This window comes from Oncorhynchus kisutch, linkage group LG3, assembly GCF_002021735.2.
Source record: "Oncorhynchus kisutch isolate 150728-3 linkage group LG3, Okis_V2, whole genome shotgun sequence".
NCBI lineage: Eukaryota > Metazoa > Chordata > Actinopteri > Salmoniformes > Salmonidae > Oncorhynchus > Oncorhynchus kisutch.
Genome location: NC_034176.2, coordinates 39926672 through 39946026, shown reverse-complemented (window position 1 = coordinate 39946026; position 19355 = coordinate 39926672). Strand labels below are relative to the sequence as shown.

The 19355-nt window shown below is 45.2% G+C and overlaps 1 protein-coding gene across 1 annotated transcript in view; it reads left to right on the top strand.

Annotated features, from left to right (window-relative positions):
• Nucleotides 1-19355, top strand: part of LOC109882706 (zinc finger SWIM domain-containing protein 6) — a 46747-nt gene that overhangs the window by 17325 nt on the left and 10067 nt on the right. The window contains exons 2-9 of the mRNA XM_020474798.2: nucleotides 12938-13294; nucleotides 13658-13806; nucleotides 14948-15098; nucleotides 16445-16624; nucleotides 16861-17031; nucleotides 17298-17444; nucleotides 18497-18643; nucleotides 19038-19298. Coding sequence (XP_020330387.1) covers nucleotides 12938-13294; nucleotides 13658-13806; nucleotides 14948-15098; nucleotides 16445-16624; nucleotides 16861-17031; nucleotides 17298-17444; nucleotides 18497-18643; nucleotides 19038-19298 — 1563 coding nt within the window. The remainder of the gene's footprint in view (nucleotides 1-12937; nucleotides 13295-13657; nucleotides 13807-14947; nucleotides 15099-16444; nucleotides 16625-16860; nucleotides 17032-17297; nucleotides 17445-18496; nucleotides 18644-19037; nucleotides 19299-19355) is intronic.

The following is a 19355-nucleotide window of genomic DNA, read 5'->3' as shown; positions in this document are numbered from 1 at the left end:
GTTAGCGACAGGCGGACGACGTGCAATATCCACCGTCATAGTACAGATTTAAGCCTGGCCTGGAATGTGAAGCTAACTGAAGCAGGCTAGCTTTATAAAAGCCTGAGTAGATATAGCTTGCTTCGTAGGATGTGTACATCACGCTAGCCTACATAAACAGGAAATAGGCTCTTGCCTTATGAGCCGTTCTGGCTGGTACAAGACTTGTTTCCAGAGAAGCAGGGTTGAAACCAGATTTGTTGCTTTCTGTAATTGTCACTCAGCTGTATGGTAAATCATGCTTTATGGGCTCAGCTCTGCCTGTCTCTTCACCATAACCAATATAGACAGCAGTCCCCCAAACCCCCGCCCGACCCTACACACAGCCTGGGCACACACTAACACAGAGAGAGAATAAAACATGTGACATATGATTGATTGGGGGGGGGGACGCACACGCACACGCTCTCTGAAAAATAAAACGTGACATATGATTGGCGTTGGGGGAGGTAGGGAAACACAATGGGCAGGAGAAGTGGGCCTTCTCGCGTCCCGAGGCAAGCCAGACCAGTTTGATGGTTGCCCAGGGGGGAGTGCCTTTTGTCCCCCATCCCTGTCTGTCAGACTGGAGGAGCTGGAGGATGCTGTGATGAGGCCGAGCCAGGCCTCTGGTGCGTCACATAACAGTGGGAGACGTGAACCACGTCAGACACCTGTCAGTGTTTCTCTGTGTGTTTGACAGACGACTGTAAGTCTAGTCTAGGGCAGGGGGACACATCAGACAGTACTGACACGAGAAAGTTGAGAGGGACACATAGCTGTAGCATGCTGTGGGGCACTCGCACACATGCAATCACATGACTGTGACACTCGCACACAACTACTACTACCCTTTGTGTAAAATAGGCCGAGACAACCCATTGAGAATCAGCAGTGAGGTGACAGAGGATGGTTCCAGTACAGCAACATTGATAATTAGGCCAACCCCGGCTTGGTTCTCAATACAATCTTTGCTGTCGTGGTCGTTTTTGGAGAACTTTCAAAGTTTCCTTTGGAGCCCCACTTTTCTTTGAGCTGTTTAAACCAGGCGCTGACAGCGCTGTTGATGAAAGTGAATCAAACCTGTTGGGGACTTCAAAGTCTTCTCTGCTTTGCCATTTATTAACTAGAACAGAACAACCTCACATACCATATATGGATTCTTCAAAATGCCTGCCTCTGGGGGAAACAGAAGGATGATGAAGAAGACAACAGCCAAACAGCAAGGGGGGGGGGGGGGGGGGGTTATACCTAAAAGCGTTGTAACTGAAACTGACTGCTTTTCAAGAGCGTTTCAAATCAAAACAAATCTGTGATGCATGCAGAGTGTTTGATCAGATATATTTGTGGAGAAGAAATTGTTTTGGCTGAAGATTGATGTGAAGAAGATGCCTTTCGTGTGTTTGTGTGTGTGTTTGTGTGTGTGTGTGCGCACGCTAGTGTGTTTCTGCATTGTATTGGCCTGTAGCAGTAATTAGCTATCTAACCAATATGATGAACTCCGCTCAAGTCAGCTGTTTGGTTCTGCTCCCATAACCACATTAGTCCAGAGACTCCTCTCACCTGTCCCCTCTTCCCACTCTGGCTGTCTGTCCAGAACAGCACGGCATTTAGACAAAATATCATTGACCTAATTCAAGGATGGATGCCGTCTTGATCAGCAGAGGGGTCTCTGAACCCCCATTATCATTGCGACGGTCATTGGTTGTACCCCCCCCCCCCCCCCCCCCCCATTCACCACCCAACCCCCGCCCTGCTTAACCAGTGTACCATCTCAAATTGAGCTAATGACGATCTCCGACCACAGGCACGTAACAAAAGATTAAACATTGCATTAATATGATTAGTCAGAGTTAGCATTTTTACAGATGTTGTAATGGGCCTGATTCAAGCAGTTAATAACAGCCGTTTGAATTAATGTTTACGCGCCTGCTTCTGCCTACCACCGCTCAGTCAGATACTTAGATACTTGTATGCTTGTATGCTCAGTCAGATGATATGTAACGCAGGACACGCTAGATAATATCTAGTAATATCATCCACCATGGGTAGTTAACTAGTGATTATGATTGATTGTTTTTTATAAGATAATTTTAATGCTAGCTAGCAACTTACCTTGGCTTACTGCATTTGCGTAACAGGCAGTCTCCTTGTGGAGTGCAATGAGAGAGAGGCAGGTCTTTATTGCGTTGGACTAGTTAACCGTAAGGTTGCAAGATTGAATCCCCCGAGCTGACACCATAATTTGCAAATAAATTCATTAAAAGTCCTACAATGTGATTTTCTGGATTTTTTTTCTAATTTTGTCTGTCATAGTTGAAGTGTACCTATGATGAAAATTAAGTGGGAGAACTTGCACAATTGGTGGCTGACTAAACACTTTTTTGCCCCACTGTATAATACATCAATAAAATCAATTTAGTGTTGGAGAAAGTACAAGTGTAATATTTGCCATGTAAAAAAGCTAACGTTTAAGTTCCTTGCTCAGAACATGAGAACATATGAAAGCTGGTTCCTTTTAACATGAGTCTTCAATATTCCCAGGTAAGAAGTTTTAGATTGTAGTTATTATAGGACTATTTCTCTCTACATCATTTGTATTTCATATACCTCTGACTATTGGAAGTTCTTATAGCCACTATTGTATTGCCAGCCTAATCTTGGGAGTTGATAGGCTTGAAGTCATAAACAGTGCAATACTTGAAGCACAGCGAAGAGCTGCTGGCAAATGCAGGAAAGTGCTGTTCGAATGAATGCTTACGAGCCTGCTGCTGCCTACCATGCTCAGTCAGACTGCTCTATAAAATATCCAATCATAGACTTAATTATAATATAATAACACACAGAAATATGAGCCTTATGTCATTAATATGGTCAAATCCGGAAACTATCATTTCGAAAACAAAATGTTTATTCTTTCAGTGAAATACGGAACCGTTCGTATTTTATCTAACGGGTGGCATCCCTAAGTCTAAATATTCCTGTTACATTGCACAACCGTCAATGTTATGTCATAATTATGTACAATTCTGGCAAATTAATTATGGTATGTGTTAGGAAGAAATGGTCTTCACACAGTTCGCAACGAGCCAGGCGGCCCAAACTGCTGCATATACCCTGCTCTGCTTGCACAGAACGCAAGAGAAGTGACACAATTTCCATAGTTAAAATAAATTCATAGCAGACAATATAACTAAATATGCAGGTTAAAAAATATATACTTGTGTATTGATTTTAAAGAAAGGCATTGATATTTATGGTTAGGTACACATTGGTGCAACGACAGTGCTTTTTTTCGCGAATGCGCTTGTTAAATCATCACCCGTTTGGTGAAGTAGGCTGTGATTTGATGATAAATTAACAGGCACTGCATCGATTATATGCAACACAGGACAAGCTAGATAAACTAGTAATATCATCAACCATGTGTAGTTAACTAGTGATTATGTTAAGATTTATTGTTTTTTTTCTAAGTTTAATGCTAGCTAGCAACTTACCTTGGCTCCTTGCTGCACTTGTGTAACAGGTAGTCAGCCTGCCACACAGTCTCCTCGTGGAGTGCAATGTAATCGGCCATAATCGACGTCCAAAAATGCCGATTACGGATTGTTACGGAAACTTGAAATCGGCCCTAATTAATCGGCCATTCCGATTAATCGGTCGACCTTTGGTGTACACACACACTACCATTCAAAAGTTTTGAGTCACTTAGAAATGTCCTTGTTTTTGAAAGAAAGGCACATTTTATGTCAATTTTAAAATAACATCAGATTGATCAGAAATACAGTGTAGACATTGTTGTAAATTACTATTGTAGCTGGAAACACGCAACTTTCTTCTGAAACTCGTCAGTCTATTCTTGTTCTGAGAAATGAAGGCTATTCCAACTCTGTGTTGAAGCTATACCATGAAGTCCAAGGAACTGTCTGTAGATCTCTGAGATATAACTGTGATGAGTCATATATCTGGGGAAGGGTAAAACAGTGGTCTCCATAAATAAAATATGGAACTACCCAGACTTTGCCTAGAGCTGGCCATCAGATCCAACTGAGCAACTGGGTAAGAAGGACTTTGGTCAGGGAGGTGACCATGAACTCAATGACCAATTTGACAAAACGACAAGAGTTCCATGGCTGAGATGGAAGAACCGTCCAGGAGGACAACAGTCTCGACAGCGCTTCACCAATCTGAGCTTTATGGTAGAGTGGCCAGACGGAAGCAACTCCTGAGAAAAAGGCACATGACAGCACGCCTGGAGTTTCCAAAAGGCATGTGAAAGACTCTTGAGAGCATAAGGCAAAAGATTTTGTGGTCTGATGAGACACAAATGGAACTCTTTTGGCCGGAATGCAAAGCGCTTATGTTTGGAGAAAACCAGGCACAGCTCATCACCCGTCTAACACCATCCATACCGTGAAGCATGTGTTGTGTCTGCCTACCTGGTGATGTCAGATACCACTCACTGTGTGTGGGGGTCACTTACACACAGTTACATAGGTCTGCTCGCCATGCTGAACACACACACACACAACAGACAGCGTTGTCATGGCACCTCGCATGTCAACAAAGAGCTGTGGGGGGATATTCCTTTCTGTCTAGTAGCGGGCAATTCTTCTCAATCATCCGTCAGTAAAGGGTAGCTATTTACAAGTAATGAGAGCCATTTCAGGGAAATAGGATTCTGAAAGGGTTTTGATAATATCAGCTGTCTGCGTTTTTTAGCTGGAGAGACCGAAACCAAAAGTGGCTGCAGGCCCATTCAGAGTGCTCGGTTCCCTATTCTAGTAACCGCTCTTAGGCAAGTTGTTGACGCGTTCAGTAGGCCCACTCTTTGCCTTCTCCATGTGTGTGTGTGTGTGTTTGTTTGAGGAAAGAAAAGTGCCCCTGCATATAATGTCAGATGCTTACAGCGTTGAAAGACAATGTTAGCTATGCATTTTATAGCCTATCCATTTAGGGAATATCCTTAACCTCAACGTCAATATTTACAGGAATTGCCTACAGGCAGGAGAATCGACCACCTCTTAAGATCAGTATTATCTCCTCTCTCGCTCTCTCATCCTCTTCATCTCTCTATTCCCTCTCTCCTCCTCAGTATCTGTCGATAGCAGCACTGGGCTGGTGAGATGTTTGACTTTTTCCCCTTTCTTTGTTTTGATATTTGTGTGTGACGGCTGAGGCTTTGACACAGACTCAGCGGAGGGCTGAGAGATGCTAGATGACGTGTGTCAAGTGATATTAAACGTGAGAGCCCTCCATTCCTCCCCTCTCGTTCCTGGCTTTGTCCACTGTGGTTAGTGTGAAGAATGACACGTCTCGTCTCTGTTTTGGGGTAAAAAAAATGGCATGTCTAATGTATTACCCCTCCAATCGTGCTGGGCAGCATGACCCGGGCTCACTCTGTCCTACATAGACAAAGGCAGCTTCAGGAAGGACAAAGTCAAGCTCAAATAACACCCTATCCCCAACATATTCCCTATATAGTGGTGTTGGTCGAAAGTAGTGCACTTTATATGGAATTTGGTGCCAATTGATAGACAAGGCCCAGTGTATGTCTATGTGAAGTAGCCTAAGTGCAAAGGTAAGACGGCGTAGTGATATGTGTCTAGTACCATATGTGCAGTAACATGCTTTTGCGATTTCATATGGGAGCTAATCAGGGCCTGCGGCAGTGAGGAACTATTAGGACACGTTAGCTAATCTAATTGCTAATGAATTCGTCTGTAAGCTGTTGTGGTTCCGTTCACTCTCTGCAGCCTTTGTCCATTCAATGAGGAATTTAATAATAATAATATAATAGTTTGGTGGGTGTAAATATGTTGTCCTGATTCACACATGTACAAGTGTGTATTATACACGTGTGAAACAGCCATTATCAATTAGGGTTAAAGGGATAGTTCACCCAAATTACAAAATGACACATTGGTTTCCCTGTAATCAGTTTATGGACAAGCTATGACCGCAATCCTTGCTTTGGTTTAGTTTCCCTGGCACTGTTTCCACATGGTAATGTTTTAACATTTGTGGCACAAATCTCATTCAAGTCATTTGACCGATTTATTAGCATTTCATATCTGAAATCTGAAAGTATCTAAAATGGATTGTAAAGCTGAACAAAAGTCACTTATAGATGTTTTGAACAAATCTAATATATATGACTTGATGGGATTTGTGCCATGAATGCTAAAACGTTATCATGTGGAAACCGTGCTAGGGAAACTACACCAAGGCATGGATTGCTGTCATACTTTGGCCATATACTGCTTCTAGGGTAACGAAACAATGTCATTTTGTAATTTGAGTGAACTATCCCTTTAAGTGCCTTGCTCAAAGGCACATCGACAGATTTTTCACCTTGTCGGCTCAAGGATTCGAGCTAGCGACCTTTCAGTTACTGGCCCAACGCTCTAACCGCTAGGCTACCTGCCTACGGGCTACATGCCCCTCAACGGCTACCTGCCTATGGGCTACCTGTCTATGGGCTACTACTTGAAACCAGGCCATTCACGAATGGATAGTAAATGTGGACTATATCCTAAATGACACTGTTGCAAAAAAGATTTGAGTAGTGTAGAAGTGCGAGAGCTATGCTTATTGATCTGGGCTCTCAGGATAGTAGGCAGTACACTGTGAATGCAAAATGCCAAACAATGAAATATTGGTGTATGGGGGTTAGCTCTTCCAAGCTGTCGTTTTCCTAGGTGTTTAATTTTTCTCTCTGTGTGATGGGACCAGGGAGGTGTGTGTGTGTTTGTTCCACAGCATCCCCACTACTTCTCTCACCCATACATTCAGGATTGCTAGTTGTTAAATTGGCATGTATGGGTGTGTAGGCTTTTAGTCATCGTTATCTTGGACTGTGGGCAGCGTGTGTGTGTTCATTTGGGCTGTGTATGTGTGTGGTTAGGGTGGGGGCTGAGGTTTTAGTAAATCTGGATGTCAATAGTTGATGGTAAACGACCCAAGTGACTCCAGGAAGGAAGGGGTTAAGTCCGAGCCGGTAGGGCTGCGTTACGCTAACGGCAGCTGGCTGAAGCAGAAAGGCGAAGTGCTGCGCTCAGAGGAACCCAGACGGCGAAACCTTTCTCTCCCTCGCTACAGCTGAGCGCTCCCAATTCTTCCCACCCATGTGTGTGTTTTTGTTCTGCGTTTGTGTGTGTGCGTGCGCAGTGCTGGAATGCAGCTTCCCCTCTGGGTGTGTGTGTCTGGTGTGTGACGTCAGCACACACACAGCAGGTCAGTTTAAGGTCACTTACAATCGTCACTCCGTTGATCTACATCCGTGGGCTGTGGGATTTTTAGTGTGTGTCGTGAACACCATTCGGTAACACGATATCCTCGCCAGTCCCACTCCCATAGCAACGTTTACATTTAATTTTAATTTTGTGAAAGCAAAGAGTTGCCTTCCCTTGCTAGCTGGCAGCCTGGCTAGCTGGCTTTAGCCTGGCAAAAAAATATATTAAGCTAGCTAGCCTTTCCAGCTTCCTATGTGAAATATTCCGTTTTATAATGAAAAAAAATACTTGTATTACAACAAATCTTGCGTCTGTGTAGAGCTTGTAGTACGCTTTAGGGCTAGGCATCACTGAGGGAGGGAGGAGTCACATTCGAGAGAGGAAGAAGGAAAGAGGACGGGTGTGTTTGTGGGAGTAGGAGATATACTTTAGGAGTCAGGAGTGTCTTGGGTGACTTTCCAAGTGGAATGTTTTTAAAGTGTGCTTTTTTTCAGCGTGGATTTGTACCATTCTCATGACTTTATGGCCATCGTGGCTTTTTTAATGTAGGTCTAGCCTCATTTGCCCTCTGCCACTGTCTGTAATCCCCTTCCTAATGTAGAGGGTTGTCCTTACAAACACACTCTGCCTTAAAGAGCTGACATTGGCTTTTCAATGGATCCCTAGTACATTAATCTTCACACACACTCACACCAACCCGTTACATTCATCTTCAGCCAAGAGACCGTTGAGGGACTTCTCTTGGTAATTACGCATGCTCATTTCCATGCATATATAATTTCTCTCCCATTTAATGAACTCCACACATGGTTGGGGGATGTATAGACCAAAGCCTAGTTTGAGGCATGTGGTTTCATACATAGGCTAGCCAAAGCCCTGCTGTCCAGATAGTTCAGTTGAATGTCCCACGGATAGTCAAGACAGCCATCCTCTTGCCAAGCTACAGAATCACTCAACAGACCAGTAAACTGTCTGGGCCTGAAAGTCCAATTCAATCAAATTAGACTCCATTTTGTAAGGGATAGTTTGGAAATGATTCCTGACGGATCGTGTGACAACTAAGTGGCGGCTTCACCCGACGAGACCAGAGTAGACTGTCATTTCAGCAGCCGTAGGATGACACCTCCAATCATACACAGACGTGAACACACACACACACTCCATCCCGATGATTAATATGCAGATTTGCAGTAACATTTGCATGTCCAAGTAATGGAATTGAAATTCACAGAATGTTTGAAGGTTTATATATATATATATATATATATATATAATTTTATACACTTAGCTGTGTGTGTCTGTGTGTTTGTCAGCACCTGTGGAGTACAAGTCCTTTGCTTTGTTAGAGGGGTCATGGCACAAACAGGGCCGCCCTTGGTGCTCAGCTGTGTTATTCCAGCCTATCCCTAACCTAGAGCGCACACAGTTTAACACCCCTAAAGCAGCGTCCCTTGCTTAATGCATTGATCTGTGTTTATGATCTCTGTACAGGGTCTTCCTTATAGGACCACACACACTCTCCTCTCTCTAACACACACATGGGAATACACATAAGCCCCTCTTATGCCCCCCCCCCCCCCCCCCTCTCCCAGTAAGACTGCACACATGTGAGGTGTACACCCTGAAACCTCTGATTCTTTATTTTCTTCTTGTATAAACTAAGCCATTTGAGGTCATTTCAGATGGATGACATCACTCACTTTTCGAAGGGTTCCTAGTTCCACCCAGAACTCCAAGTGTCCATCCCAAATGCCACCTTGTTCCCTATATAGTGCACTACCTTTGACCAGGACCCATACGGATATGCATCCCAACTCTGGTTCTACAGTAGATCTTCTTTTCAGGCCGATGAAATTCCAGACTAGCAACATGCTCTTTAGGTACCATAGGATCCCTCTGGCTACCATAGGATCCCTCTGGCTACCATAGGATCCCCTTCTGTTGCGTTGTTCTGCTTTGGGGTAATTTGATTACATCTCAAAGCTAAAGTGGCGAATGAGCCTTACTTCTCTTCTCCCCCCCCCACACACACAGGACTGTGTCATATTATATCTAAGTGACAGTTACTCATAAACCAATTCAGCAAATACATTTCATGAACCACCCGCCGCTGTGGCTGAATTGTCTGCATTGACTTGGAAATATATGTATGATGCTCAGTCTAATTTACCCCAGTGGTTGCAAACTGAGAGCTTTTGTGCTTAGGCAAGCAGCCTCTCAGCCTCAACTAGGTCTTTTAATGTGGGAATGCTCAAATCCTATATAAAGCCTACATTCTTCCTCCTGTGGGTCGGAGTGGGTTAATTCTGGAGGGGCTTTGGCCTCTCCTTCTCCCTGAAATAAGATCAGGGTTTTGGTATTTTGGGGGCCCCATGTCGTTGAATGAGAGGAAGGAGGGCTTGTAGCTGGTCGAGAGAGCTTGCTGGCTTATCACCACTCATATGGTTTCAAAATCCAGAGAGAGAGAGAGAGAGAGAGAGAGAGAGAGAGTGAGAGTATCTAGGCTAGTGCTTTGATGTGGGGCCCCAAGTGTATGGGTGGTCCGGAGGCCCTGTGGGTTTACACATACACTCACTCTCTACTGCTTGCATACACTCCTCCCGCTTTCACTCTTCACTCACTCGCTCTCTCACACTCACACACACTCAGGGTGTGCTTGAAGCCAAGTGTGATTTCACCAGACCGGTCATGAGGGGTTTCTAGGGCAACCTCACAGAGGCCTTGTTCTAAAAATGTCCGCCACGGTTCCTTTGAAAGTCCGCCCTGGCCTTTCCAACACACAGCAACAGCCCTAAGCTGCACTCTGCAGCTGCAGGTGACGGGAACACACAGTCTAATAGCTAGCACATGAGATACTGAAGGCCTCATACCAACCAGCAGTCGGGGGAAGAAGAGGGAGAGAAAGGTGTGTGTGTGTGTGTGTGTGTGTGTGTGTGTGTGTGTGTTTTGTGCGTTTTCATGTTTTGTATGTGTGTAAGAGAGGGAGGGAGCACCCAATAAAGAGCCATGGCAGCAGTCTTAAAATGTGATCGGCTTTGGTGTTTATTGTGTTATGGAATCTATCTGGACTCTGCTTTTAAGAGTTTGCCATAGGTTTTTATCAAAATGACGTTTCCATTTGATTCCTTTTATCACTATTCGTCATTGTATGGTGTATGTTTCTGTTCTGCTAAAACAATAAGTGATAGGTTGGTGTTAGTTTTTCTACAGGCGTGTATCAGAGCTGCCCGAGTTCTCTTTATGAACCGCACATGTTTCTGATGTCCTTGTTATTCCGCTCTTTGGACTGGGACTTGCTTGTGAAAGGTTGGAGAGCACACGCTGAACCGGTCTCTGAGACGCGCGCACGCACACACACTGTTTTTAAGAGTAGCATTATTGCTCTGAGACGCGGCTTAGGCCCGAATCCTTCCATCCAAAGGCCGTGGGGATCAAACAAACAGCATGGAGTCTCACCGGTTCAAATCAAATCCAAATTTATTTGTCACATACACATGGTTAGCAGATGTTAATGTGAGTGTAGCGAAATGCTTGTGCTTCTAGTTCCGACAATGCAGTAATAACCAACGAGTAATCTAACCTAACAATTTCACAACACCTTATACACACAAGTGTAAAGGAATTAAGAATATGTACATAAATATATATGAATGAATGATGGTACAGAACGGCATAGGCAAGATGCAGTAGATGGTATCGAGTACAGTATATACATATGAAATGTGTAATGTAGGGTATGTAAACATTATATGAAGTGTCATTGTTTAAAGTGGCTAGTGAATCATTTTTCATACATTTTTACATTATTAAAGTGGCTGGAGTTGAGTCAGTATGTTGGCAACAGCCACTCAATGTTAGTGGTGGCTGTTTAACAGTCTGATGGCCTTGAGATAGAAGCTGTTTTTCAGTCTCTCGGTCCCAGCTTTGATGCGCCTGTACTGACCTCGCCTTCTGGATGATAGTGGGGTGAACGGGCAGTGGCTCGGGTGGTTGTTGTCCTTGATGATCTTTATGGCCTTCCTGTGACATCGGGTGGTGTAGGTGTCCTGGGGGCAGGTAGTTTACCCCCCGGTGATGCGTTGTGCAGACCTCACTACCCTCTGGAGAGCCTTACGGTTGTGGGCGGAGCAGTTGCCGTACCAGGCGGTGATACAGCCGACAGGATGCTCTCGATTGTGCATCTGTAGAAGTTTGAGTGCTTTTGGTGACAAGCTTAATTTCTTCCGCCTCCTGAGGTTGAAGAGGCGCTGCCGCGCCTTCTTCACCACGCTGACCAATTCAGTTTGTCTGTGATGTGTACGCCGAGGAACATAAAACTTACTACCCTCTCCACTACTGTCCCATCGATGTGGATAGGGAGGTGCTCCCTCTGCTGTTTCCTGAAGTCCACGATCATCTTCTTTGTTTTGTTGACGTTGAGTGTGAGGTTATTTTCCTGACCCTACACTCCGAGGGCCCTCACCTCCTCCCTGTAGGCCGTCTCGTCGTTGTTGGTAATCAAGCCTACCACTGTAGTGTCGTCTGCAAACTTGATGATTGAGTTGGAGGCGTGCATGGCCACGCAGTCATGGGTGAACAGAGAGTACAGGAGAGGGCTCAGAACACACCCTTGTGGGGCCCCAGTGTTGAGGATCAGCAGGGTTGTTAGATGTCTACCTCTACCTGCTCCCCCATTTTTGCCGTTCATTCTTCATAAAGGGTTTATTTTAGCATGGGTGTAGGCTTCGGGTTGCGACCACTTTCGTTGCGGTCTCATCTTGTATGGGATGCCGTATTCAAGCCTCCCTCTGGTAATGCACGGCCCCATGTCGAGTATCGGCAGCAGCTTTGATATCCCTGTTATTACACTGCTGATATCACAGCAAGCCACATCCCTTTTGATAAGCGTATTTATGCATGTATGTCTCCACTTGGCCCCAATATGTTTTTATCTCACTCGCGCTCTCTATGAAGCACATAAATTAAATCATACCACTCTTGTCCCCCTGGCCCCTCCCCAATATTAATAAATGCATGATCTCACGCTGGCCGCGTCTCTTTCATATGCTCATCAGTGTGTGTTTTAATACCAGCGCTAGCAGCCCTGCCCTCCTCATGCATATTCATAGCGGAATAATGACCCCCCCCCCCACACTCCTCCGCCTCTGGAAACGCAGCGCTCAGGAGGAGATCAAACACTATTCAAATGAGCGGGCTCCATTATTGATACACACACATACTTTGCATCTCTCACTCTCTCTATCTGTGCTGCTATCGTTGTTGACCCAACCTTCCACAGGACGTCTATCTGTACTCAATGTGGCCATGCTTTTATGTTCGGAGAATATTGAATATCTTTGCACCCCTTTTCATAAGGTTTAGGAAGGTTTACGTGATCCTTACCCATGACATGCCTTTTATTGAGAGGACATGGCTTTGTCATTTTTAATTCAATAAAATGTCAATTGCTTGATTTAGTTAACATCTCCCTGATGTTTTTGTGTTGTTTTAGACAGGTTTGGGCTTGTGTGTCCTAAGTCCTGCATGACGTCCCAATCATAATGGGCTTGAATCCTCCTCTTTTATATCCTATCGCTCACCCCCCTTTCTTTCACCTCTCCTCTTTTTTTTTTTTTATAGTGGATGCACAATAAAGGCTTGTTGAAACACATTGTTTTTTCTTCTTCTCTCTTCCTCCTTCCCAGGGTTCCATCTGAGTGGTACGGTAACAGACACGGCCACGTCCTCTCAGCCTGAGATGGTCTGCAGCGTGAGCGTCAGCTTCGACCGCTGTAAGATCACCGCGGTGACCTGTAGCTGCGGCAACAAGGACATATTCTACTGCGCCCACGTGGTAGCGCTGGCCCTGTACCGCGTACGGAAGCCCGAGCAGGTCAAACTGCACCTGCCCATCTCAGAGACGCTGTTCCAGATGAGCAGAGATCAGCTGCAGAAGTTTGTCCAGTACCTGATATCAGTGCATCATACAGAGGTGTTGCCCACCGCACAGAAACTGGCAGATGAGATCCTGTCAACCAACTCTGAGATCAACCAGGTCCACGGTGAGTGTGTAGGCCCCACTGAGGACATTGACTCGGGGCTAAAGGTAAAGGCTGGGCAGATCAATGCTGCTCATTAGTCTGATCCTGCCTGTAAACTAAAGCTCTGTCCACCTCTAGACAACACTAAAGACCTGGCCTTTATTTACCTTAGAGATATGGTTAGGTTAAAGGGTGAAAGGTTTCTACAGCTCCACAAGTTACCTTAAATTAGGTTAGAGTTCTTTATTAAACAAATCAAATGTAGGATTTCTCATTGTGTGTTTGTGTGCCTGCATGTGTAGGGGCCTCGGATCCCAGGGGCCCGTGTGGATAATGAGAAATGTGTGGGTAGCTAAACCTCTCTCTCTGTCTCTGTGTGTGTAGGGGCCCCGGACCCCACTGCAGGGGCCAGTGTGGATGATGAGAACTGTTGGCACTTGGATGAGGAGCAGGTCCAGGAGCAGGTGAAACTCTTCCTGTCACAGGGAGGATACCATGGCTCTGGGAAACAACTAAACCTCCTGTTTAGCAAGGTAACACACCACACACACATGCCCATCAGACACACACCTGAGCATCAGACACACACACACTCCCCTCCTCTAGACACTCACCGCTTCTCTGTGTAAAACTTTGCAATGACTATTATTACCAGTGGAAGAGGCTGAAACGTTGCATTATATCTCCTTTCATATAATAAACGCATTAACATCAACATTGCATTTCACCCAGTGTATTTCCACAGCCAAGTTGTTTCTGTTCAGTTCAAAGCCACTGTTAGTGGCTCTGTTAGTCTAAAGAGCCATTAGCATGGCAGTTGGCACATACATTAAACAGTACAATTGTTGAGGTTTGATGTTGCTTTTAGCCCTTGATGTATACCTGTCTCTACACCAGATGAGTGTTAGTCTGGCTGGTGTGCCAACCTCAGCAATATCATATGCTCTTCTAGTGTAGATTTAGCCTAATTTAAAATATATACTTTGTGTCCCAAATGACACCCTGTCACCTATGTTGTGCACTATTTGATAATGGCCCACCTGGAGACTGGTCAAAAGTAGTTCTTATAGAATAGGGTATGGACTTTCGTCAGAAGTAGTGCACTACATAGGGAAAAGTGTGCCGTTAGGGACACAACCTAAAGCCTAGCGCTAATGTGAAATATTTAGCCTTTAGCCTAGCGCTAAAGTGAAATATTTAGCCTAGCACTAAAGTGAAATATGTAGCCTAGCGCTAATGTGAAATATGTAGCCTAGCGCTAATGTGAAATATTTAGCCTAGCGCTAATGTGAAATATTTAGCCTAGCGCTAATGTGAAATATGTAGCCTAGTGCTAATGTGAAATATGTAGCCTAGTGCTAATGTGAAATATGTAGCCTAGCGCTAATGTGAAATATGTAGCCTAGCGCTAATGTGAAATATGTAGCCTAGCGCTAATGTGAAATATGTAGCCTAGCGCTAATGTGAAATATGTAGCCTAGCGCTAATGTGAAATATGTAGCCTAGCGCTATAGTGAAATATGTAGCCTAGCGCTAATGTGAAATATGTAGCCTAGCCCTAATGTGAAGTATTTAGCCTAGAACCTCCGCCCCAAGTTTTAACATCTGCCTGCATTAAGCTCTACACACACACACACACACACACACACTGATGCTTTCCTCCCTGTCCCATAGGTGAGGGAGATGCTGCGTATGCGTGACTCCAACGGAGCACGGATGTTAACACTGATCACAGAACAGTTTATGGCCGACCCTCGCCTGGCACTGTGGAGACAGCAGGGCACCACCATGAACGACAAGTACAGACAGCTCTGGGACGAACTAGGTGAGCATATATATATATATATATACAAAAATGCATGCTCACACACATACAGTAGGCTTCTTTATGTACTGTACATATTTACTGATACAGACAACACAAATGGCAACCTTACATACTGTTGTATTTATCATTCAACTCTGCTGCCATCTTCTACACATGCAATCACCATACCATACTCCCTTTATCTCTGCTTAATTATTTATTTATCGACTTTAAGATAGGAAGCACTCACATGTCCACTGTGGCCTTCAGTACAGATTACTTGTATACACACACACACACACACACACACTGATTGAGGTTTTTGGGTTATGCAGCCTTTAGCAGGAGAGAACAACTAACATAATGTGCAAATGGGGACAAAAACGTCTCTGGATGTCAACCTCCTATTTTCATTTCTGTATTCTCACATTTATTATTTCCCAGACAGACAGTTGTCTGCTTTTATTTGTATTTTTAGAAGTGTAACAATGCGTTGACGTCCAGACTCTCGGAATCCTTTTCTGACTGCTTGATATGTGGCAAATGCTGCTTCTCGCCTCGGCTGCTTTCCACTTTTGTCTTTTAGTCCTCCTCAGGGCCGCTACTTCTCTCCTCTCATCCAGACACAGCCATCCTTCCTTCATTTCTCCTCTACTTCATCTCTGTTGGCGAACCACCCCTTTTTCTTTTTTTCTGACCATCTGTCCTTGTTGCTCTCTCTCTCTCTGCCTTTCTGAACATTTTCACCCCCCTTTATGGCCACATCATAGTTGTAATAGCTGTGTGTGTGTGTGTGTGCGCGCGTTAGCTGATGTGTTTTTGGATTGTCTTTGTGACACTCGTCCTACATCTTCCTGAATTTGTTATGATATCCATGGAGACTTCTTCACTTTTAGTCTTTTAGTTTGTTTCTGTTTACCTGGTATTGATGCATGCAGTGTGTGTCTGTGACAGTGCGTGAAGGACAAATACAGTTCCAGCTTTTCAAAGAGTTTGTCGACAAGGAAAGTTTGTGCGTCAGCGCAAGACTATATCTACAACTGCAAAGTATGCAACTCCCTTACGTTTTTGCGGGGGGGGGGGGGGGGGGGGGGGTTACGGAATATCTAAACTTTGGATTTCTTTGAAAAGTTGGATAAACTTTAAATCCCATCTCTAAATAACAACACGACAATAGACCAAAGAATGTGGGTCCAAAACAAAATATTGACGAGATCTGTTTTACCTGCAGTTTAGTTTGGTTCTGTGGGTTTACCACCTTCAGACTACTCTCCTGATTTTAGCCTGAAGTCAAACATGACCTTGGGTAGGATAAGACCTAACCTGTGTGTGTGTGCGTGTGCACGTGTGGTTTGTGTGTGCAGGTGCCCTGTGGATGTGTATCGTGTTGAACCCCCACTGTAAGACGGAGCAGAAGTGCTCGTGGCTCAGAGAGCTGAGGAGGTGGAACAGCGTGGACGTGTGCCCCTGGGAGGATGGTAACCATGGCAACGATCTGCCCAACCTCACCCACTCCCTGCCTCAGGGTGCCCATGGCAACCAAGGTGAGAGACGGGACTCTTTCTTTCTCCACATCAACCCTCCATCTTTCTTTCTCTCTGTGTATATCTGTCTTTCTTGTCTTCTCGTTCTCCCACGCTCCATCGCTCTCTTTTGTTAGCCTGCAGCTAACGTTTGAACTCTCCCTCCCTCCAGTACCCTCTCCCACTTCATCCCCCTACCCTCCTCCCTTCTCTCTTCTCTGTCTAATGCGAGTCTCTCTCCCTCTCCATCCTGTCAGAGTCGCGTCCCCACAGGACGGTGTTCACACGGGCAATCGAGGCGTGTGACCTCCACTGGCAGGATCGTCACCTGCAGCACATCATTGCCAGCGACCTCTATGCCAACTACTGTTACCACGACAACCAGGACGGCTCGCTCTTCGACACACGTGGATGGCCCATGTGGCACGGTGAGTGTGTGTGTGTTTGAGAGTGTGTTTATCTTTAGTGTGTATCGTGGTGATTGGGGTGTGTGTGTGTGTGTGTGTGTGTGTGTGTGTATAGGGGAAACCGAGAACTGTGAGTGTGTTTATTTTTTGTGTGTATCGTGATGCTTGGTGTATGTAAAGGGGAAACGGAGGACTGTGTGTCGTCTTATGTCAAGTGGTCACATTTTGCCAAAAGCCTTATAGAAAGGGATAAAGACAACATTAGTTCATCTCTCTGTGTCTCTCAGAACACGTCCCGACGGCTTGTGCTCGGGTGGACGCCCTGCGTTCCCATGGTTACCCCCGCGAAGCACTTCGATTGGCCATTGCCGTGGTAAACACACTACGACGGCAGCAGCAGAGACAACTGGAGCACTTCCGCCGACATAAGAAAGGTCAGCCTGCACTTACTAGATGACATAGGACTGCTGTAAAGCCTCAATGGACTCTTATAAAGCCTCATAGTGCAGATATAGAGCTCTGTTACATACTAAAATAGTAGTGTCAATAGGGTTGACACTATGTTACTACAGTGAGGGGGAAAAAGTATTTGATCCCCTGCTGATTTTGTACGTTTGCCCACTGACAAAGAAATGTTCAGTCTATAATTTTAATGGTAGGTTTATTTGAACAGTGAGAGACAGAATCACAAAAAGAAAATCCAGAAAAACGCATGTAAAAAAAATTATACATTTATTTGCATTTTAATGAGGGAAATAAGTATTTGACCCCTCTTCAAAACATGACTTAGTACTTGGTGGCAATCAGAGGTCAGACGTTTCATGTAGTTGGCCACCAGGTTTGCACGCATCTCAGGAGGGATTTTGTCCCACTCCTCTTTGCAGAACTTCTCCAAGTCATTAAGGTTTCGAGGCTGACGTTTGGCAACTCAAACCTTCAGCTCCCTCCACAGATTTTCTATGGGATTAAGGTCTGGAGACTGGCTAGGCCACTCCAGGACCTTAATGTGCTTCTTCTTGAGCCACTCCTTTGTTGCCTTGGCCGTATGTTTTGGGTCATTGTCATGCTGGAATACCCATCCACGACCCATTTTCAATACCCTGGCTGAGAGAAGCAGGTTCTCACCCAGGATTTGACGGTACATGGCCCCGTCCATCGTCCCTTTGATGCGGTGAAGTTGTCCTGTCCCCTTAGCAGAAAAACACCCCCAAAGCATAATGTTTACACCTCCATGTTTGACGGTGGGGATGGTGTTCTTGGGGTCATAGGCAGCAAATCAATTTATAAAATTTTTGACATGCGTTTTTCTGGATTTTGTTGTTGTTATTCTGTCTCTCACTGTTCAAATAAACCTACCATTAAAATTATAGACTGATCATTTCTTTGTCAGTGGGCAAATGTACAAAATCAGCAGGGGATCAAATACTTTTTTCCCCTCACTGTATGTGCCCTGTAGTTGACATGTGTTGCATCCTGTCTGTGACAGAGCTGCTCCATAAAGCCATCACCTCCATAACCAACATGGAAGGCTGGGTGGGTCACCCCCTGGATCCCATCGGAACCCTGTTCAGCACCCTCACTGAGACGGGACGGGGGGCAGAGGAGGGGGCCAACACCTGCCTTGACCTCTCAGGTACTAAAAATAATAATCAATCTAGTCTTCTTTGTCTCCATCTTTGATTCTACTCTTCTTTTTTTTCCTCACTCAGATGGTCCCTCTCTCAACCCTTCCCTCACATTCCCCTTTTCTTATCCCTCTGTCTTTCCTCTCCTAGTAAAAAAATTGTCACGGCACACGCTACGCTGGCCCGGTGATATGGAAAAGTACTAGCTGGAGGTCTTGGGCCCATCCCAAATACTTTGACCTGGGACGTGGTCAAATGTGCAGTCTGTAGGGTGCTGTTTGGGACAGACTGACCCTCGGTGTTGTGGACTAGGAGGGAGGCTCCAAACCTCAGAACACTGAAAAACTGACTACTAGGTACTGACCCTTTGTGTCTCTCTCTCTCTCTCTCTCTCTCGCTTAGATTGTTCCAGTGTGGTGAGTCGTGCGGAGCTGCAGCGGTTGCCAGTGCAGAGGTTGCTAGGCGAGGGCGAATCATACGGGGCGCTGGCTGTAGAGACTGCTCTGATTGGCTTAGGCCAGCAGAGGGTCATGCCTGATGGGCTGTATGCCCAGGAGAAGGTGTGTCGCAACGAAGAGCAGCTATTGGCCAAGCTGCAGGAAGTGGAGCTGGATGACACGCTGGTCAAGATCTTCCGCAAACAAGCCGTCTTCCTGTTAGAGAGTGAGGACACACACACACACACTCAGTGTCCTTTATTTTGGTTATCGGATAAAGTGT